We start from the raw sequence: 22454 nt of genomic DNA, 5'->3' as shown, positions 1-22454 counted from the left end.
CTTCTCCTTACAAATCCTTGCCAGCATGCGTAGATGAATATGGTATGATTTGTGTTGACATACACTCGGTGGTCATTTTATTGGGTACACCTATTGAGTACCAGGCAGGTAGCTCTATCTAGTCATCTCTCACTAAAAGAGTGACTGCATGACTGTTGAGAACCACGCTGGAACCACCCTGTCTAGCACTAACAATCATACCATGTACAAAGTGACTTGCACATTCTGATGGTGGAACTGTAACTGCATACAATAACTGCACTGTAACTTTCTGCATACAATACTTTATATACTGTACTGTACAGTAGCTACTGAGTTGCAGCCACATCAATCTCTGTTATTTGGAGGAGTAGGTTGTTTGCATTAATGAACAGGTGTACCTATTAATGTGGCCAATGAGTGTGTTTTTTTCTAATTATTTACTTTACCTGACTGTGTGCAGGACTTCATGTGTTCTGGCCAGTGAGCTTGCTGGCAGGGGTAATCGCAGTAGCTGGTGTTCCAACAGCAGTAGAAGATGGCCTCTTTCCTGCAGTTAGCGCACCACTGTTTCTTCTTGGTCTCGTCTATCGCCTGCTGCTTCTCCACCTCCATCTGTTTCTTCACCTCAGCCACCAACCTCTCCCTCTCTTGCTCCAGACTCTGCCTCATTTCTGCCATTGTCAACTCTGCACGAGTGCACATGCAGTACGTAAGCAAACAAACTTGAACAAATGCACAAGCCTATATTAGGGATGGGACGGTATGAAAATGTCACATCACGATTATTGTGACAAAAGAAATCGTAATTTACGATATTATCACGATAATCAAAATTATCAAAATCCATTATCCAGGGGCAGAACATTTGCCAAAAAATAGCAGATCTACAGCTTGTAGATCGGCAATTTTTTGGCAAAGACATTTGATAGAGAGTGAAAAAAAGACTGTATCAAGTACGTATATTATATTAAGTACCTTTTACCAATTATAGAGGGTTTAAGTGGTACCGGATATGCAGCTCGGCAAATAAAAGGTGAATTGATCCCAGTGCATGACAGAGGACGATATCACGATAAATTAAATCTCCACGATACGATTATCTTGAGTGTTTTTTATCACGATAAACGATAATATCGCGTATCGTCCCATCCCTAGCCTATATGCATTTCAATATAATGTTTTGCAGAAAAAGATCTCCAGTATTTACCTCCACTACGTAGTCATTTAACAAATCAAACCAATAAAACCATTTTACGGTCATCCATCTTACCAAGATTGTGTTTCATTTCTGATAGCTCTTGTTGATGCAACCACTGTAGTTTTTCGATTTCTATTCTCAGCCGTTTTATCTGTGGTAAGACAAAAAGACACTTGTTTCATGACATCGAATATGATTTGCATGATCAGTGTTATCATTTGCCTCATCAGGGCTGATGAAAAGTCCTACCTCTGTTATTGTGTTTCCTGAAGAACCTTTGGAAAGATCGTTGTAGATTTCCGTCATTGTTCCTTTGATTGCATCCATAATCTGAAAGAAGACAGGAATGTTCAGATACAAAATAAAGACAGAGCTTTTAAATTGCTAATCATGGTCACAGAACTTGTGGGCAGCTAGCCAGGAACCAGATGTTAAGCCAGTATTTCACTGATAGGCACTGCAAATCAGAAATTATATTTTAAAATATATTTTCGTGAACGGAAATATCAGCTTCCATTACTGGGATTTCAGGAGGTGTAGTTCCAGACACTACAGTACATACAGTAGCATTCGGAGATTGTGGAATTGTTGTCTGGCTACGTGAGACTTGCCTGGTTAATACACCAGACTGCACTCAACACCACCCCCTGGCCGTAGTGGTGTTGTAGTGAAGTCTGGCCCTTCACATTAAATAAGCTTTTTCCACTCGCCCGATGAAAGGGCTAGCCAATCAGGGCTGTAGGCTTGGGGCACGTGGTGGGTGGTGGCCTGGTTCAGAACCATTCAGCCAATCAGGCGAGTCAGTGTGAATACAAACACATCCCCCCTCCACTCTAATACAGACATGGTGAAGCAGTGTTTCATTATTATGCCCCAGCACCACATAGAACAAAGCTCCAGAGCACCTGAGGCTTGGGCCACATCTGAATACCTTTTTGAGCGGTGGTCACACCGTCTCCATAGCGTGGCCGTGTGTGTAGGTATGTATGTTTGTGTGTTATTGAGTGGTGGTCACACCGTCTCCATAGCGTGGCCGTGTGTGTAGGTATGTATGTTTGTGTGTTAGTTTGTTTGTATGTGGGTGGGTCTGTATGTAGCCTCAAGCCTGTGTAGTACCTTTTCTGCCCACACATGTTAAGGGAGGGGCGCTGTTGTCCAGGCCACACACACACACACACACACACACACACACACACACACACACACACACACACACACACACGGGGGGGGGCACACACGGGGGGGGGGGGGGGGGGGGGCGGGGGGAGAACCACCGCTCAGTTCACACGGGTGTGATTTTTTACTTTGTTCTCCTAACTAAAATCAGCTTACACCCGTTTCTCTCAGCCCAACCAAAGCACCTTGAATTGCCTTTGTGCATGAAATGTGTTACACATTTGAACTTGCCTAGCCTTACTATTAGCCATCAAACTAGGAATACTCACTTTATTTGTGTACTTTGTGATGTCTGCTGCCATGTCTGCTGAGGCCACAGGGATCGGCAAGTCTCCTGAAACTGAGGAGGAGGAGGAAGAGGCCGTGCCTACGCCTGATGCCGCCATCGCAGCCACAGAGACTGGACCGCTGGTTACCAGGGTAACAGCTGAGGTGGACGTGACGAGTGGAGGAGCATCTTTTTGTTGAACAGCTAGAACGAGAAGACGACAGCTGATCACTGACATTAATGCACCCAAACCAGGACCGTTTTTGGTCAGAACCGATTAACCACAGTATTTGTTGAATCATCCATTACTCTGGGCTACTTGGAAAGTCAGTAGAATCTGTACCAAGTTTGATCTACCTTTGGCAGCCTGCCTGGTCTGATAGCGTGTGCTCTGTGTTGACGGAGACGCCGCCATGGCGGCTGCCCCTGTGGCGGCTGCCCCCGTGGCGGCTGCCCCCGTGGCGGCTGCTCCCGTGGCGGCTGCCCCCGTGGCCTGAGCCGGGTTGAGTGTTGCCTGTGCTTGGCCTTGACCCGGGGAGGGCACCTCTGGCTGTGCACTCGACGCCGCCGACTGCTGGTTCTGCTGCTGCCGCTGCACCTTCTGCATGTGCCACTTCTGGGAAGAGGTCTGGAACTTAGCAGTGGGGTTCCAGACCACGGCTCTCTGCACCACTGGCACCGTCTCCCTGGGCAGCAGAGGGCGCTGTTTCTTCAACACCGGAGCGGCGGAAGCTGAAGAGCAGGCGAGGGTGGATGCTGGGGCGGCGTTGGACAAGGTGGGGGCGGGGCTCATGGCTCCAGGAGAGGCAGTGGTGAGGGAGACCATGGCAACAGGAAGGGCAACAGGGGACTGTGTAGAGTCTTTGACATTGGGTGAGGATGAGGAAGTGGCTTTGTTGTGTTGAGACTGAGAAGCTGAAGGAGTGGGGGCTTTACCTGCACAGAGGGAAACATAGAATGCCAATTAAAAACAGTTCAGCAAAGTTGAGGACGTTTTCAGGTAGTGGGAATCTGAGCTAATGCTACCAAATCCCTTAATCCCTCTTTTCATGTTTGAGTTGACAATCAGGTTTTGTAAAATAAGAAGAGAGAACAGGACTAAAAGTGTAAAAGCAACCGTCAGGTCGCAGTTACTATCAAAACCTCCACCGGCTGTCAGTCTGCTTGTTCCAAAGCAATCCATGGAGTAATTGTTTTGGTGTTTTTTTGTATGCGTGTGGTGGTGTTTCTTTCTTTTACCATTTTACCCCTTTTTTCTCCAAATTTAGTCATTATCCCAATGAACTGCACCCTCTCATCACTGTTATTGTCCGTCCTTCCATTCAACTCACCCCGCTGACAGGCGCCACCCCAGCCCATAGGAGTCACTAGCAGTCAAAGATCATCCCCTGAACTCTTAGCCAACCCAGATGCACCACAGTGGATTCAACACCAAGAGTCTAGACACTGCGATGGTGAACAGATAATTTACAGGTACTTTATCCTTACACTAACAAAGTAGGTCGGGAGTGGCTTATTGTAGTTATCAGCCGGTAACACGCGTCTGTCCCCGTTACAATGTGCTAGACCCCTGGGAGATGGACTGCTGAGGTGGAGCGCCACACCTACCATCAGCTCCCAGTACTTGCCGCACGGCTGAGTTGGCGGTGCCCGGAATCGAACCCATGACCTTGCGGTACAAAGGCGAGAGCTCTACCGACTGAGCTACCCGGGCACACTAACTCACTGAAGTAATATCACCATTCTCAGAAAAAAATAGCCTGGCAAGCCAGCCCTGATACGTGCTCAGTCACTCATTCCTTCCCCAGTATCAGGTCTGGACTTCGGCCTATAGGTACCGAGTATGAGAAATCAGAAAATGATCGGGGCCAATCAGTCACTGCGTTTCAACTGCTGTCCGCACAACAAGTGAAAAGCATTTTCAAAACAACAATGCCTGCCCTCGATGCAACAAGTGTAAAGCTCTGTCCAGACGGGCGAATTAGCGAAAGCGACGTGAATAAGCGAACCAAAAAGGCGAAGAATTCGCGATTCGCCTTTTTCCATACACACCAAAAAGCGACGCGAATATGCGTTTAATATTCGCTTAATTCGCCTAAACGATGGGGTGATTATCTGCCTCTGGCGCATGCAGGAGAAAGGAGAAGAGAGGAGAGAGTAGAACGGAGAAACAAATGGTACACGCGCTCCCTATTTGCGAGACAGTGCGCTCTTCATATCGCATCTCTCTGAGTCTGCATGCAGTGCATTTGGCCAGAGAGAGAGAGAGAGGAGAAGCCAGGGGAGCAGAGCGTTCACCGTTCCTCCTCCGCCCGTGTCCCTGCATATACTGGCAGGTCCCCGCAGCAGCTGGTGGAAAGTAACTAAAAGTACATTTACTTGAGTAGCCTGTACTTGTAGATGAGTCCAATTTCCAGTACTTTCCTTCTACTCCACTACACTTCGGATCCTTTTGTATTTAATACCCAGCGATTTGTTTTAAAACATTAGTCTTTTTGCAGTTATAAATTAGCCTAAAACATACCATGCTTTTACCAGTAATACATTCGAGTACTTCCAAGCAGCCACGCTGCCACACAGAGAGAGACACGGAAAAGGAGAAAAACACCGTTCCCCTCGGCCTCAATGCAACGTGAAGGTCCCTCCACCAGAGAGGAATTCGCCTTTGAACGTTCGCTAAATTCGACACAAGGGCGAATAAAAAACAGACGCCTTTTCGCTTTTTCGAAATTCGCGTTTGGTGTGGATGCTTCCATTGACTTTATAAGGTTTTAAACAAAAGGCGAATTATACGCTAATTCGCTATTCGCCAATTCGCCCTCAGTGTGTACGGACCAGTCGGACCTTAACAGTTAATGCTGAAATGATAAAACAAGCAATAAGTGAAGTTATTTCAGAGCTGGAATCAATTACAACTATTAAAAAGGAACAGGAGTATGCGCTGGCGGAGTTCATCAGCCGAAAAGACATGTTTGTTTGCTGTTATTCCAAATGTACTGTATAGGCCAGATGTATGGAGAACCGGGATGACTGGAAGTGACGATGGAAGGCTCGTCTGAGGACGACCTAGAGATTCCGACTGGCTGCACTGTGATTACAGATGTTTTGCTATGCTGATTGGTTAGAGGAGTCTGTCTGTCAAGGCAAGTACTCCCGCCCACTTTTCAAGCTGCCTATAGCCCAAAGTCCAGACTCATATTGTGGGAAGGAACGAGTGAGTGAATGCACACTATGAGGCTGGCAAAAAAAACAGGACACTCACCATCAGTCTTACTGGCAGACGACTCTTTAACAGCTGCGTTGTCTCTTCTAGTCCGCTTCCTCTCTCTGCCTCCTTGTTCATCTCCCAGGTCAATGACCAGCTCCCTCTCGGAGTCAGAGTCCTCTACTGGCACCGGCTGCCTCACCACCTGTTTGACCGGAGGTTTCTCTCTGGGAACAGGAGATGCCGGAGCTGCTTTTGTCTTCTCTTGGCCCTCTTTATCAGATAATATGCTACATGGCCTCTCTTTAGATGCGGTATCGGACACGGTAGCACCTTCGTCACTCGAAGAGCATTTTGACACCACCGGATCCTCAGATTTGCTGCCCTTATCTTGGTTTGGGGATGGAGGTTTGGAAGGCTCTTTCTGGCCTTTGTCATTAGTCGGAGCATCCTGGCTTTCTTTGGGCTTCTGCTCCTCATCACTGGCATACTCGCTGTCACTGGAGTCTGATTTATCCGAGTCCTCAGAGTCGCTGTGCTCTACGCCCTTATACACATCCTCAGAGATCTCATTTATCCCTGCACAAAGCCAAGAAAAAGAAAGCAGATATATTGTAAACCCCTTGGTAAGTTTGGTAAGTTAGAGGGTTTAGGCACCCAAATGGCTAAACCTAAAAATATCACACTCACACACACTCATTTTGTCATTCCCAATGGACAAAATTGGAGTTACATGGAGTTACTAGTCGCTTTGTTTGACCTGATAGCATGGAGTCTCACGCCATCGTCCCCAGTTCCCCTCCAACAGAACAGGCACCATCACCAACCAGTAGGAGTCGCTAGTCAAGGACAAATACCGCTGGAAACAATTGTTCATTGGATGACCTGGCCGAGCCGCAGGCACTGCTGCCAGGAATCAATATGGTGTTTTACCTAAACGTCACCCAGAAGCTCAGCACTTCTATTCAACTCCCAAATCAATATTATGTTTTAAAAATACCAGTGTGGGATGTTATTGCTTCATTCAGTCACACTTTTTACTCTACTATAATTGCTCACTGAAGACAGTCACTCACCTAGCTGGGCCTTGCAACTTTCAATGGTTTTGTCCAAGTTGAGTTGGAACCGGCTCTTGATTTGTCTTTTGGGTGAGGTGAGGACCGGCATTGACCCCTTCTTCTGCTTCTGAACAGTCTCACTCAGCTCCTTTAGGTCCATTTCTGCTTTACTCCGATCTGGCAGGACACAACACACATTCGAAAAATCGAAATAAACTAGAAGCCTAGAGGTGTGCAATGTGCATATCTCTTTCTTTTTGGTGGAGAAATGTGTAGACGGTGACATACAGACAGCCTCAATAGTTTTGCACTCACCTCTTCACAGCGGTTCAACTAACAGTAAAGGTAGCTCTCCACCAAACAGACTACTACTGAAGATTACTACAGACTGGCAGTTGGGAGATCAGTCTGTTAGAAGGTGTGGAAAAAAAGTTGCTGAATGGGGGGCGCCCGCTGGCCTAGCGGTCCAGGCGCATATCACACAGGCTCTAATGCCTATTAGCTGGGGCCAAACTGGTCAAAAATCATCAATTTGGTGCACTTGGTGAAGAGTTTCTGATTTTTGGTATGGTGTTAGGTAAGGGTATAAGGTTTTCAAAAACCATTGCAAACAAGTTGGGCTGGCCCCCTAGTGGTCCGTTTGCAATTAATCAAATATTAGATATGTCAGTATATGGTTCAAACCCCAAATAATTAATGAAAGAGATTTTTTAATGGATTCTGTTACTATTGGGTATGATAAACAACATACTAAGAATTCAGGAAAAAATAACTACCGGAAAGGCACCATTTTCAAGATGGCGTCCACGATGGCTGCCGGGAGCTGAAAATTTCTATAAACTGGGTTTTAATGTGTAAAAATTCATAATAAATCTGCACTTGGTGAAGAGTTTTAGATTTTTGGTATGGTGTTAGGTATGGGTAAAAGGTTTTCAAAAAACATCGCAAACAAGTTGGGCTCGCCCTAATATTTGATTCATTGCAAACAGACCACTAGTGGGCAAGCCCAACTTGTTTGCGATAGTTTTTGAAAACCCATACCTAACACCATACCAAAAATCAGAAACTCTTCACCAAGTGCACCAAATTGATGATTTTTGACCAGTTTGGCCTCCGCTATATGCTGTGTGCCACTCTCCGTCTCTCTTCCCCCATTTCCACTGGTACTATCAATAAAGGCAGAAAAAGCCCCCAAAAATACAGTGTATCTACCGCCCATTCAACAGCAGATTTTCAGCAACAGACACTTTCCAACACTTACCGACGAATGTCGGTGCGGTGGAGAGCTACCTTAAAGTGTAGTTCACCATATCTATCTATATTTGCTCATAGATAATAGCCATTATGAAGCATTACCACAAATATCCTATCCCTAATGAGGGATTCACCTAGGTTGAGGTTTAAAATGCTTCCTGTTGGCGGAGTCTTCTCCTGCTTGGCAGCAAGGGGGCCTTGAGAATGTAATGGTTTGGGACTGTCCAAGGCATTGCCTGCAGGAACAGATCGTCCATAGGCAGGTGATGCTGTATGAAGAAAACTAATGTTAAGTATCCTATGTGCAATCCGGCCTAGAATACACATACAAAGAGAAATGCATCATTCATTCTGTCTGGATGCAGACATAATAAAGTGTCTGCGTATACCTGTACAGTCCATGGACTCCTCCCCTGTGCTATACTGGCTGTTTGCAGCTTTTGTCTGCGACTTGTCTGCTGTGTCCTGTTCCCCATCCGAGCCCGTATGGGCAGAGGAGTTAGTGCTCATGGGGGAACGAGGCACGTCATTGAGGGATTTTCGCCGGCCTGCCATGCTCCCGCCTATTCCAGCCCCGGACATCACGCCTCTGCTGAGTGGTATCTTGGGAGACGCCGTCATATCAAAGCTCAGCTTGATCTTCTCCTGCTTCTCAGGTTTGATGGTGGCGGACGAGGGGTTGGAGGTATCCAGCAGCATCTGGAAATGGTTGTCAGGGGCATAGGGCGTCCTGAAGGGGGCGTAGTTGAACACTCCAAACTTCTTTCTCATGTTCTCTACATACACCTCCATCTCCTGCATGGCACTGTTGAAGATGCTCTTGGTTTTCTTCACAGAGAAGGGAATCTCTTTGGACATGAGGTAGCAATTGTTTAAAGGGACCCAAGCCCTGGGGATAAAGATCAACACCATAACGTCCCACCATGTGCTACAGTGAGGTGCCTCCCAGTGCAATAAATTGAAGCAAATAAGAGCCCTTACCTGTCATGCTGTCCGAAGAAGCGAGCGTCCACTTGTCCATCTTTATCTCGCAATGCTTTGGCAGGCCAGAACGGAAAGCCTTTCAGTTTGGCCCAGACCAGAGGATGTGGATAACTCTGCAAATATGAGACAGACACTACTATAGTTGGGATGCAGAGATGTGTAAAAGAATATATCAATCAAACTGTAGAATCATAACCAGGTAGTTGAAATTGGTGAGCTTACACATGGCTCGCAGAACCAATTGTCTCTCTTTTGGCAGGCTGACAGATAGCATTCAGGACAGACCTCAATCTCATTCATCTGCAAAACAAGCATCAAAGGATGTATGAAGTTCCTGTTCCCAACTAAAACCCTTTAGCGCCCTCCCCTCTCTGCACACATACTCACCTCGTGTTCACAGATTTTCACTATCACTTTAGCTGTAGCTGTGAGTTTGTGATTGCCTAGAAGAAGGTGATTTGTCTGCATTAAACAATTGTATCACTTCAATGAACTGGTTCGCTCAACTCGTTGTAGACTCTTAATGAAAACGTGAGTGCTGGTTGCTTCTCTTCATCTGCATTAAACAATTCATTAAAAGGCTGGATCAAACTTATAGCAGGTCCAGGCTGAGCAACATACCTCCGTTGTATATTATACAGTTGTGAAGAATCCATTTTACATCTGCCAAGTAGGCCTCTGTGCAACCGTACATTTTCTTTTTGATATTCTGCAAAAGACAAAATGAAGAGAAAAGTCAGTGTCCTCACTATTGTGTCAAATTGGCTCAAAGTGAATGCATGATGCTCTTAGGGCTGTCACAATTATTACATAATCGTCTAATCGCAATTATTTGACATAATCGCAATTATTTGACATAATCGCAATTATTTTGTGATAATCATCATAATCATATGTTATTACATGTTGAATTTTTTTTATATATGTTCAACATTAAAAAAATAGTGGAAATAGAAGATTTCCACTATCAATGTTCTTTTTGCAAGTGTAAAGTTGTCAAATATGTGCAACTACAAGCCTACAAGCCAAACAGAAATGAAATTGTCAACGACAAAAACACAATTAAATTGTTAATCGCAATTATTTGAGTGACAATTAATCGTCATGTAAAATGTCATAAGCGTGACAGCCCTAGATGCTCCGGTCTGCTTTTCACCTTCTCCAGTGTGCAGAGATCCATCGCGTGGAAAATATACTCGGCATAATCTGGGTGCTGTTCCAGAGATACAGGTTTCTGGAAGGGTTCAGTCTGGACAAGGTGCACAGAATATAGAAACATACGGTGAACAAAGGGGTGGAAGCACACTCCACAGTTCTGACCACCACCACCACCACCACTGCACACCACAACATGCCGTCAAACCTCCCCCATGGACAGACAATATCGACGAACAAAGCTCTAAGAAAAGGCAACTTGAAACAAAAGAAGGAAAAACAAACATAAAAGAATAAGAAAATTATGATGGGGTCTTGTTAGTGGTGTGATTCATTACCCAATTAAAAGCTTTTCTCTGCGTGGAAGCTGCGTGTGGGGAGAAAGGTGACGAGCGGGGTTGGTCCTGAAAGAGAGTTAGGCTTAATTTATACTTTGTCGCACGACCCTGTTGGCAAACGTCGTTAATCCGAAAGGGTCGTATACGACGACGTATAAAAGAGGGCAGCTGTGTCCTCACTACCAACTAGTAACTTTCTGTACTCCAGCCAGAGCATATAGGTCAACTAAAGTGAATGAGTCTGATTGTTAGTGGCGTAATTCATGCCTTATACATGCAATTTAAGTTTTGTATGCCAAAGGCATACAAACAGTTAATAATTTAAACACTGCCATCAGGAATTATGGAATGGAATAGGAAAAGCATGACAGCAAAAACAAGCCCAATAACATTCGACTGTGATTTGCTTTGTGAGTGTTATTGGACTGGCAAACGACAAATTCATGCCACTATTCAATAGATACACAATTTGTGGGATGTGGAATATTTAGCACAGGTAGCAATGACAAAAGCAAAAAAAGGAAACGGAGCATCCTATTTGTAGTAGGGCTGGGTGATATATAAAACAAGATATATTTGAGAATGTTTTTGGAAATGCAAAAGTCAACAACTCAACTCATTGACTGCTTTACCCCAAGTTATCCCATATGTCCAGGCCGCCACACCCAAGTTTCCTGAGTTTTGGGCCGTTTTTGCAAAAAAATATTTTTGGACCTCCTTCTATCTACTAGGCATGATCGCGATCACGAAATTGCATGTTTGACCCCCATACCTACCAACCCCATCTTTCAAACATGGCAGCCATGTTTGTTTACATTTGATGAAAACATAATGGCTGCTATCTCATGAATGCCTGAACGGATTTCCAAGCGGAAATTTTGTTTGAAACACACGTGGTGCATGATCTAGGCACGGGCGTACATGATCCGTGCACTATGAATTACATGGAGACTATGGAGACTTGTGGCATCCTGGAACTTCAAAGAGATTTTTAAAATGCAGCGAATGAGTTAAATGTTGAATATATATCAGTTATCTTAACGTGCTTTTTATTGGAAGACCGGCCCAGACCAGACTGGCCAATACTGGTGTCTGGGCCAGACCAGACGAGCTAAGATGGCACAGACCAGATGTGCCTCCTAGTAACAAGAACAAGCCAGCTATTGAGGGAGGGCTAGAGGAACGCAACACGTTATTCCATAAAAACCAGTGATAATGCAGATGGTCTGGCTTCAAGAGATCGGATTCAGAACAGACCTGGCCTCAAGAGATCGGATACAAACCTGGCTTTAGAAGATCAAATATAGGAAAGACGACCATCTTTTGTCAATTGTTTGAGGAAGTTAACCACCAAAGTTGGCAGCACAACTAATCACCCCAAAAAGCATCACACAGTAGTAGCCTATAAGGAATGCTTGAGATTGCAAGGCTCATTTGTCTCCTCTCCTGCTGCCTTGAAAACTGCTACATACAAGCACAACAAGTGGAATCACTCTCTCACACTGTGCAGTGGGAATAAATATCCACCATAATTATGTATCACATTGTGCTGTTCATTTAGAGAAAAACAGACCAAAGTGAAAACAGATCTTAGTTCATTCTGACTCTTTTTTGTGTATTTTTGTTCTTACAAACACAAATACAATTTCTTGCAAACATGATTGTATATGCATTATTCTGTGCATATCTGATTGTATTTGATAAAGGCAGTTTGGCGAGGTGCCCTGGTGGCTCACCTGGTAAAAATGCATACAACCGGCCCGGGTCACACAAAATTGGTGAGATTATTTATCAAATATCAAATATAGTTGATTTTAAAAAAAAAAGGAATAAGCCATATCACCCAGCCCTTCTTTGTAGTGAAAATGATTCCCACCCCAAACATAACTAGGTGAAAGAGTTATTATTTCAAATTCAATCAATGTACTTACACCTGGCTGTTTCATCTTCTGTAGGGCAAACTTAAGCAGGTATGACAGCTGGTCTAAAGTTAACATCATCATTGCTTTGCTCTGAGTCTCTATACACTCAGCAACTGTTATTTTCTGAAAGACACAAAGAAGAAAGGAGTTTGTAAGAACATTTGTAATTGATCATTTGAGAAGTTGCATATTCCTGAAAAGTCTTCCCCATATATGGGCATAACATGGACACAGACAGACAGATATCTCCATATATGGGCATGAATGGACACAGGCAAACAGATGGTCAAAACGGGTCCTATGACAACAGGTATAATGGGGTTTGCATTAAAGGGCGGGGCATTCATTCCCTATTTATATTGTTCCCGAGTTGGCCAGGGTGTCGACTAGACGCTTGGCCGCCTTCTAGTATATATAAATAACATTTATAGTGGAAATAGCCGATCTACAAGCTCACAATGCGTTGCGTGCGACACGTTGTGGGCTTGTAGATCAGCTATATCCACTATTTCTGAAAATGTATGAACATTTTTCAACATTCACGATTATGACAAAATAATTGCGATTAGACGATGTAATAATTGTGACAGCCCTAACACTGATTGCAGGCAGCTACATGACCCGTATACACATTCCTGAGCGAGTAGTACCTCACACTCTGGACAGAACCAGTCACCATCGGGCTCGGCTGGGAGTTTGAGGCACTTGGCGTGGTACACCCTGGGGCAGAGCTCACAGCAGAGCACCTGGCCCTCACGGTGGCACAGCCAGCAGTAGAAGTCGTTCCTGCCGTCCTGTGGTAAAACATCAAAAGCAGGGTCCGTAGCGAGGGCTGGCTGCTTCGCATAGTAAAAGGGACCATGTTTCAGTTCTGACTGGAATGCGGACAAAAGACAAAGTTGAAGAGTGTCAAAACAGGAACGAGACTACAGGAGGAGAATAAACCATCTGTTGAATGGACAGTCGGGCATGCTGAAATCAGAGGCTACACACACTTCTATAGTAAATGTACAGTATATTACTGAAAGAGCTGTGTTCTATATTCAAACTATAGTTTGCCATCATTTATTGTGATGGAAATGAATGAAAATAGATTAGGTCTAACGAATCATACTGAGTCATTCTGGATGCAGCATTTCATACAACTAAATGGCTGTAAAAGGGTTGGTCATTCATAAGATTTGCCTGGATTGAAAGAATTATTTTTGTCTGACAGTGGCGCTATGCTTAATTTGTAGGCCTGGCATTATACACACTACAAATGCCTTTTCAAAGAATGCATCTAAACATCCTTCTCTAATTAAGCCTGGAAACAAACCTCAAAGTACTAGTGTGTCGCTCATTGTTGATTAATTTCACACCTACAACTGCTAAGAAAAAAACGTGTTAATATTCGCGAGTACATTCAGCAATCCAGTTAAGATGCCCATGATCTGAAGTGGTGTTAATGCAGAAATGGTGGTTGCTACAGTATGTGGTGATTTGCGTACAACATTACATTTTATAAATACTAATTATCGGCAACTGTAACAATGTCTTTAAATATATTATTTATATACGTGTTTTGTGCCCTCACAGCCACACAGGACACAGGGATATCCATCAAATTGAACTGTAGTAGCGCTTGAAAGTTTCTGGACCGATTGAAGGACCAACCGCCTGACAGAGTGGCTTATACTTGCTGCAGCTAATATAATATTTCAATTAAAAAGCAGGTGATTTCATTTGAAACTACATTAACCACTTTAACTCTGGCATCCAATTTTGGGACGTCATTATAGGCACACACACTTGTAGGGAGATTTTTGTGGTTGAGGATGAAGAAGAGATGGGGGGAGGGGTGTACAGTACCTGGTCTTTGTCTCTGCTGACTGCCCCGGGTTTCTTCTTCCTTTTAGTTGGGCTTGGGGAGGCGTCAGCGGAGGAGTGACCATTGGATGAGTGACAGGGACTGGGCATCTTACGTTTCTGGACCGTCCTCTCTGCGGACCCTGGGTCTGAAACTACACACAACCGGGTAGGGATGGGACGATATGAAAATGTCATATCATGATTATTGTGACAAATCGCGATATTATCGCGATAATCAAAATCCATTATCCTGGGGCGGAACATTTGCCAAAAAAGAGCAGATCTACAAGCTCACAGAGCTTGTAGATTGGCTATTTTTGGGCAAATACATTTGATAGAGAGTGAAAAAAAGACTATCAAGTACGTATATTATAAGTACCTTTTACCAATTATAGAGGGTTTAAGTGGTACCATATATGCAGCTCGGCAAATACAAGGTGAATTGATCCCAGTGACGGAGGACGATATCACGATAAATTAAACTTCCACGATACGATTATCGTGAGTGTTTTTTATCACAATAAACGATAATATCGCTTATCGTCCCATCCTGACAACCGGGTCAAAGTTCACATAAACCTAGCATGACTCAGGTCTCATTTCCAAAAAGAGACGCTGAAACCAGATATCCAACACAGGAGTGTTGCAGTACTAATACATACTCATGCAGCTAGTAACCATCGTGATATCGACCTAAAAGCAATGTAAAAAGCAGCAGTATAGAAAGTAATCCTCCATCTTGTTTATTTTGCAGCTCACTGCCACATGCATGCACACGAGCAAACCACACTGAACGCATGTACACACACCCCTGAAGGGGAAAACTAAACACTTTCACAATGACTGCATACTCCCGTAGGGATAAAAACAGCTCTGCTGTGCTGAGCTTTCTAAAAACAGCCTTGTGTGGCATCTTCTTACCTTTGGATCGTGTTGAGATCTCCATTGCCTCTGCTGCATCCGTCTCTGTCCCCCCCTCCTCCTCAGCCACACTGACGCAGAGAAGAGAAAGGCATCATCAAGGATTTGTCCACATAACCTTAAGAGTCCTCATATAGCCGTACAGTACATTCAATGTCCTTGTGACTTCAAGGACAACTTTGTTTTTGAACAAGGGTTCATATTTTAAATAGTCATTAGAGAAAAGAAAAGATGAGTGTTAAAATGTTTCCATTTACGTCTTTCTATTGTTTTAGTGATTTTAACGATTTTGATTTGCATGCATGCCCCCAGGTTGGGGGCATGCATGCAAGTGGCCAAATATGTATTTTTAGACACAATAAGCCCATTCCCAAGATGCACCACAATCTTTCATGGGCAGATGTGACTTATGGGGGCTGGTGTAAATAGTAACAAAGAAATTGCCAGCTTATTGTGTCTAAAAATACATATTTAGCCACTTGTACAAACATTTTTGTGAGGGAAGGTTAAGCCCAGAAAGTGCCCAGATTGTAGAGTTCCAGCTTGTACAGTTCCTGAGCAATGTGACCCATGCGATAGATAGAAGCTAAAGGCCTGCACACCGGTAGAGAAAAAGCTCTGCTTACTTGTCAACATCAACTCAGATTAGATCTTCATCAGGTCTAAAAACAACCACAAACTAAAGGCTGCTAAATGTTGTCACTGTTACACTGCTACAACTTCAACATTATCAACCTTCTCGGACCATCTATAATCTACATCGTTTTACCTGGTGATTAGTGGAATCCAGTACACTTTACCTGACAACTGAAAATCAGTTTCCTAAAATATCACCTGGCTGGTAGGTATTCATCCGCACATCTTATGTTGCATACCGTAATTCAGGGCTAATGCCTAACGCATAGCATATCTGGCATTTGAAACGTACCTTGCATATAAAATAGGCATTACGACTATTTCCTAAGCAGAGATATTGTTGATATTTAATCATTTTTAAGATTTTTGCTAGTAACTTAGTAGTTATAATCCATAATAGTACAGTAGAGACGGCACTTCAGTTACCATTCTCTGGCTAAGATGTTGTGACTTCTATGGACCTTTTAAAATAGATTTTGCCCACAGGTGACAGGTCGCCTGGCATTTCTTTCTACAGGGCCAAATCCATACATAGGCTCCGGGGTACATATAATAGTGATAATGTTTTACTTTTGAACCAGAGCACCAAGAATCATCTAGGAACTGGACGAATATGGGCAGCTCACAACACCCTGGTTAACCAAAATGCCATGCCCGTCTCTGAGGACTCCATTGCAGACTTCGACTCAGCCCATGCTGCAGGAGAGGAGCAGTTGACCAGCTTCTTGCCATACAGAGTGTTCAGTAAGAATACCTCCCTCAATGCAAGTATCCATCCAACTAAACGATTTACATTTTCCAAGGGGCCATGCAGGGAAAAGTCTGGGGAGGAACTCAAGGCAAGAGCTGCTGAGATGGCAGTGATCAACCTTGTTGAGGTCAGTCAACTTCTGAACGTTCTGTAAGATGCAGAAAAGCAAGCTCATCCCTACGTTCTGAAAGAACCCTACATTGCTCTCATCGACAAGGGCATGATCTGGAGAGTGGCAACTCCATCTCCAGAAGATCGTCAGACTTTGGCACAGATTGGCAGCATGTCATACAAGTGGTTTGACTACATCCTCAAAGTCCCTTCCACCATCCTTGCCCACCATACATAGTGATGATGCTCACTGTATAATCTTTGCGAATGACCCGTATGAGGCAGCATACTCGACTAGATGACAAGCGAGACCTATGAATACAGATTGAGACACGCATGTCCTCAACACCTATACGAAATTGGGCAACCCCTTTCACCTACACTGCCAGAGTATTCAAAACACTGCTGTGTAGCGTCAGTAAGGGGCGGCTGCAAAAACTAATATGTAGCTACCAGACTGATCTTGTACACTACAGTATGAAGATGCAGAGATCATCTACTCTGTTGGCTTCACTGCACCAACCAATGCAGAATTACTGAGGCTGACAACATCCTATTCTGTTTATGCTGCTCTACATGAGTCATGCTAAAGTGGCCTTGTTGTCATAAACAGCTGATACTAACGCCTATGTCACGGCAGCGGTTATCTCACAGAAGCTAACCGGTATATCAAAAGAAAGAAAGACACAGTCCTCTGTTGTGGCCTGATGAGTAATGATGACTAAGGAGATGGCAGACTATGTTGTGCTGCTACACTAGCTGTGTGATGCCATGTAACTCAGGCACCCACAAATGTTATTTTCCCAAATGGCAAATCCCCGAACAAACTGCAACATCTAGCCTTTCCAGTTCAAAAGTTAAGTACTCGCTCTACTGGATTGGGCCCATCTTGGATTACAGGTTCAAAATAATATCAAAACATCAAATTGATGTCTTGTATGTATGTATGATCTTCATACATGATTCTAGATGCTCTGGAATTGGCCCTGTAGAAGGAAATGCCGGAAATGTTGTGATGGACCTTGGGGCTATTTTTTCTTTTTCTTTTAAGGGTCCATAGAACTCAAATCAATCGTCAAAACATCTTAGCCAGGCCTGGACCACTGGCGTAGCTGTCCAGGCACCTAGTCTCAATGTAGCCTGCCTGACCAGTGTTGCAGGTTCGACTCCCAATCCCGGCGGTCTTTGGCTGCATGTCACTCCCCATTTCCTGTCCCTACTGTCCTGCCAAATAAAGGCTTTATTTTTATTTTTTTTAAAGTCTTAGCCAAAGAATGATCACGGAAGTGCCGTTTGGGACTCAAAACAAACAAGCTATTAACCACTTAATCCCTATTTTGAACTTGGTTTTATGACAGTGTTGCGCAGCAAAAAGCATATCTACAAGCTCACAACACAACACATACGTTATGAGCTTGTAGCTTGTGTTATTTTGTTTGCTTGTTTATTTTAAACATCACCTACTATATAATGATGTGCCCAGAATAAAGACACACATTTGAAAGTGGTTGCTATTTTAAGTGATTAACAACGCACACAAGACATTGCAAAGAGATCATCTACTCTGTCACTGTTACTTTAAGTTTGAAAATGAAAACTATAATACGGTTGAAATTGAAAACACGAACAAGCCAATATTGGCAACAGTGAATGGTTGTATTCAGTCTTTATATCTCGACAGGATTCTCTGCAAAGCCAGATAACTGCGTGAGCACTGGGTCCCTGACAAACTGTAAGCTCAGTTCTTCTCACAGGCAGCACACCCATCCCTTGTGGTTTTCCTGTGTTCTGACCTCTTTGCACCTTGGTGAAGAATGCACACTCTTCGTTCAGGTATCAGACATATACTCAAACTCCAAGTCTATAAGCATCCAGCTTCCTCTGATTTCAAGTGCTTAAAGAAAAGTATTAGGTGACATTAACTAATTAATAACATAAGTGAGAGCAACAGGTATTACACAGTATCAGCTTAGATGTGAATCAGCTTTTTTTCTTCAGGCAAAATAAACGCCATTGTTGATGTATCGATTTTGTCACAGCACATCGAATTGTCTTCAATGTATTTATTTGGCTCTTGCAGAAAGCACTGTTACAATAGTCTTACGTGTTAACAATGACAGTGTCTTGTTAACCTAAAGTACTGCATTTTCCATGTTTTGATCCACCCATCACTAGGGAGAGAAAATTTGCAACATGAAGAGAACACATCTGCTGAGAGAGGAAAACAAAATGGCATCACAGTCCTCTTCTTCATCCAACCTCCCTGAATAACAACCAGACAATCACAACCTCAGCCACATCTCCTCTTGGCCAGGCCGGGAACACAGAAACGAGAGTATTACGATAAAATAAAAAACAGATGAAAATCAATGCGGCAGACAAAACACCTTTGACATTCAAAACACCTCAGAGCACACAACATAACCAACTGCATTCTACTGACATTCCCACTGACATACCACTACACATAGTATACTTCAATAAAGGAAATCAACAGCATACCTTTTTTTTTTTTTTTTTTGCCTTACTCGCACACAGATTCTTCAGGTTATTCTTTAATCTGTTTCTTCTTTTTTTTTGTTTCAGTTAAGGGGGGTATGAGCCATCATGGATGGGTGCAGGTTTTCCAGAAGGCCTTTTCTCCCTGCTGCTCTCTCTCTCTCTCTCTCTCTCTCCCTGGCTGCGATTGTCAATCTTTAACCTCAGCTGTGGGCTGCCGATTGGTTTGAGCACCACACGGAGGAGCCTGATTGGGTGCGGGCTCAGTGTGCCACACAGACTTTCTTCTTTCTCCCCGCTCTCAACAGTGCTGCAATGCAGAGTGTATTGCTGCTCACCTATACTTAGGAACCCCCCTGAAACCAACCTTCCGCTTCCCCTAAACCCCCCAGTCCACCCTTTGACAGCATGTGAGCATGTCTTCTCTAATCCAGGGGTCTTCAACGGGGGGTCCGGGAACCCTAGGGGGTCCTCAGAGTTACTACAGGGGGGGGTCGCCAAACAATTGAACCCTTGCATTCCTATACTCTGAGAACTTCAGCCAAAAATAGCCAATCTACAAGCTCAACGCCTCACGCTGAGAGCTTGAAAATCGATGAAATCGATGAGAATCTTCATCACACATTTATACAATATGTAGAGGGGGTCCCTTCTTTAACTCTCTCTCTGCTAAGGGGTCCTTGGCCTGAAAACATTGAAGACCCCCGCTCTAATCAAACAGGAGATGCAGTTGCACAGACTTGAGAGGGCACAGATCAGATTCCCTCCCTCACTGCGCTCTCAGCCTGTGTGTGTGTGTGTGTGTGTGTGTGTGTGTGTGTGTGTGTGTGTGTGTGTGTGTGTGTGTGTGTGTGTGTGTGTGTGTGTTGTCCATTTTGAAGACACTCTCCCTGTTGCTGCACACAGAGCACATAAACACACCTCAATCCGACTGTGCCATTGAGAGTGCAATACAGGAAGACCAGCAGGGTGGTATACACTACAGCAAGGGCCTTTCCACCGAGCACAAAGACAGGATTGCAAATGTCACAGGCCTCCAAGTCAAAATGGCTGAGATTTACGTAATTCAGAATGCTGCCAACAATTCCTTTTCTTTCATCAGCGGGTGTTCTCTTCTGCCATTAAGCATACCTTCACAAAAATCAATGCTGGCTAGAGGTTTTATGAGCTTTATCAGAAACATGCACAGACACACCCAGCTGTGAAAGCGTATGATTCTTTTTTTGAGAATTGATGTCAGACAGACCTCTTCTATTCAGTATTTGAACTCCTTTTTTCACTGCAACACAACACCAAACCTGAATGATGCTATCGAACGAACAGGTAGGTGACACATAATAACAAGGGAAAAGAAGGAAAACAAATGTGGGGGAGGGGGGAGGACATTTGCAAAGGTCAGGTGGTATAGGGGTCTGGGGAATAATTATTGGAAAATGACAGGCTGCCATGAAAAGGATTTTCACATTCTTACCCCACGAACAGACTGTGTCGATGCAAAACAGATTCTAGTGCAGCAAATGCCAATTGCCAATCCACAGTCCAGAGTGGAATGATGGGATTAGAGGCATTACCAAACACCATTCACACACAAAAAAAGCCAGGGGGGGTGAAAAGACTTGCTCTCAATGAATTGCAGAAGGCTGTTGAACCCCTGGCTGGGCACTACTACATGTGAGACATTATATCCAGGCCATTATGATTTCCCCATGGTCATATAAGACTGCATCCTTGTCAGCAGGCAACCTCACATACAACAACGATGCATTAAAGATTAAACAATGCCCTTGACACATTTCACGTGTTGGAAGTATAAAATCATCATCTTTACAAGAGTGTAATAAATGAACTAAAATGTCAACACTGATCTAAACCATTTGACTGAAAACCTTACACACAGAGAAGTGAACTTACTCTAGTACTAGTTACTTACTACTAGTTAGGACTGATACATACTGGAAATAAAAATTAAAAGCATACACATATAATTATGTATCAATAACATAACATGCATTCAAACCTGGTCGAGATCAAACGGATATTCTATTCTCTGTGTGCAGGATGGGCTTTCTATCCAGTGTCTTTTCAAGAGCAAGTCCTTCCCCTCTTCTTCCCTTCTCCCTCACATACAAATACCCAGCATGCCTGAAACCGAGGGACAGAAAAGGGAAGCTCTATGAAATGGCTGCCGCTCGGCAGCAGAGGACTGAGCACTGTGAAGCAGAGCACACCATCAGAACCAGTAAATTTCCCCTGTGCGATGAAAGGATAAGCTTATTTTGCGTTTTAATATTCGCCTTGTTTTTATTTTATGAATTTGACAGGATCTAGTATTTTATAGATGTTTTGTCATTTGCCATGTAAAAGGGTTTCATTCTGTGTTAGGGATGAACTGAGATCTGGATGCCATGCATTAAAAAAACATCTTGATTACAACACAGCTATGAGCTCTTTTTCATGATCATTACTTAAGGTTGGCATATGATTAACAAGGCTTCCCCTCTTTCCCTGCTCTGGTGCCACTGTGAGGCCTAAATTATTCCTGCTGTGTGCTGTCAGTTGTACCATCTGTTAATTCCACCAGGCGTTCCCCTCTTTCTGTCTTTCCCTATCTCACCAAACAGCCCTATGCCCCCTTCCTACTCAGGCCTGCCATTTTGACAGCACAGGCCTGTGACAGAGGCCAGCCTCTTGCTTCCTACAACCTCACTTGCCCAACAAGTCAACCCTCTCTGTTGACAAAAGAAAACAGGACTCCTATGGCTACGAAATGTCTCAGTGAGTTTGTCCATGCCTCTTGTGTGTCCAGGCAGTCACCCAGTTGGGGGAAGCAATATACTGTGTGTGCTTTGCACCCCCTTCTTCTAGGCTCCATTCCTGTGCTGTTGGGGGTGAGAAGCCAATCTCCCCCTCTCTCTCTCTCTCCCTCTTCCAGACAAACCTGTATTCTTACTCAGGCACAGAATGTCACATGGTGGCTGGTAGCTTATCAACAGAGCAGTATATATATGTGAAAGAATGAAAATCAGGCTTACCTCTGTGGATGCATGCCTGTAACAAAACTCAGTGTGATATGTCAATGCTTATTAAAACATGGAGGACAGCCCTGTCAGCCTTCACCCTGCTCAGACACAGACAGAGCAGAGCA

The 22454-nt window shown here is 44.0% G+C and overlaps 1 protein-coding gene across 3 annotated transcripts in view; it reads right to left on the bottom strand.

Annotated features, from left to right (window-relative positions):
• zmynd8 (zinc finger, MYND-type containing 8) overlaps positions 1-22454 on the bottom strand; it is a 25193-nt gene extending 2739 nt beyond the window's left edge. Inside the window, exons 1-19 of one of the 3 annotated variants that reach the window (XM_080727419.1) lie at positions 22342-22454; positions 15313-15383; positions 14392-14543; positions 13191-13415; positions 12550-12663; positions 10282-10374; positions 9747-9834; positions 9513-9568; positions 9348-9425; positions 9123-9238; positions 8531-9030; positions 8276-8410; positions 6906-7064; positions 5887-6408; positions 2982-3560; positions 2626-2828; positions 1430-1510; positions 1253-1331; positions 429-668 (exon numbers count right to left, since the gene is read on the bottom strand). In XM_080727419.1, the coding sequence (XP_080583545.1) occupies positions 429-668; positions 1253-1331; positions 1430-1510; positions 2626-2828; positions 2982-3560; positions 5887-6408; positions 6906-7064; positions 8276-8410; positions 8531-9030; positions 9123-9238; positions 9348-9425; positions 9513-9568; positions 9747-9834; positions 10282-10374; positions 12550-12663; positions 13191-13415; positions 14392-14543; positions 15313-15383; positions 22342-22355 (3505 nt within the window). In that variant the 5' untranslated portion in view covers positions 22356-22454. Of the gene's footprint in view, positions 1-428; positions 669-1252; positions 1332-1429; positions 1511-2625; positions 2829-2981; positions 3561-5886; positions 6409-6905; positions 7065-8275; positions 8411-8530; positions 9031-9122; positions 9239-9347; positions 9426-9512; positions 9569-9746; positions 9835-10281; positions 10375-10618; positions 10659-12549; positions 12664-13190; positions 13416-14391; positions 14544-15312; positions 15384-21326; positions 21422-22341 lie in introns of those variants that run through there. The other 2 variants (XM_080727420.1, XM_080727421.1) reach the window with 2 other exon arrangements.

This window comes from Nannobrachium achirus, assembly GCF_963921795.1.
Source record: "Nannobrachium achirus genome assembly, chromosome: 6".
Lineage (NCBI taxonomy): Eukaryota > Metazoa > Chordata > Actinopteri > Myctophiformes > Myctophidae > Nannobrachium > Nannobrachium achirus.
Note: the sequence above shows the minus strand (reverse complement) of the source record. Positions and strands in the feature narration are given on the sequence as shown.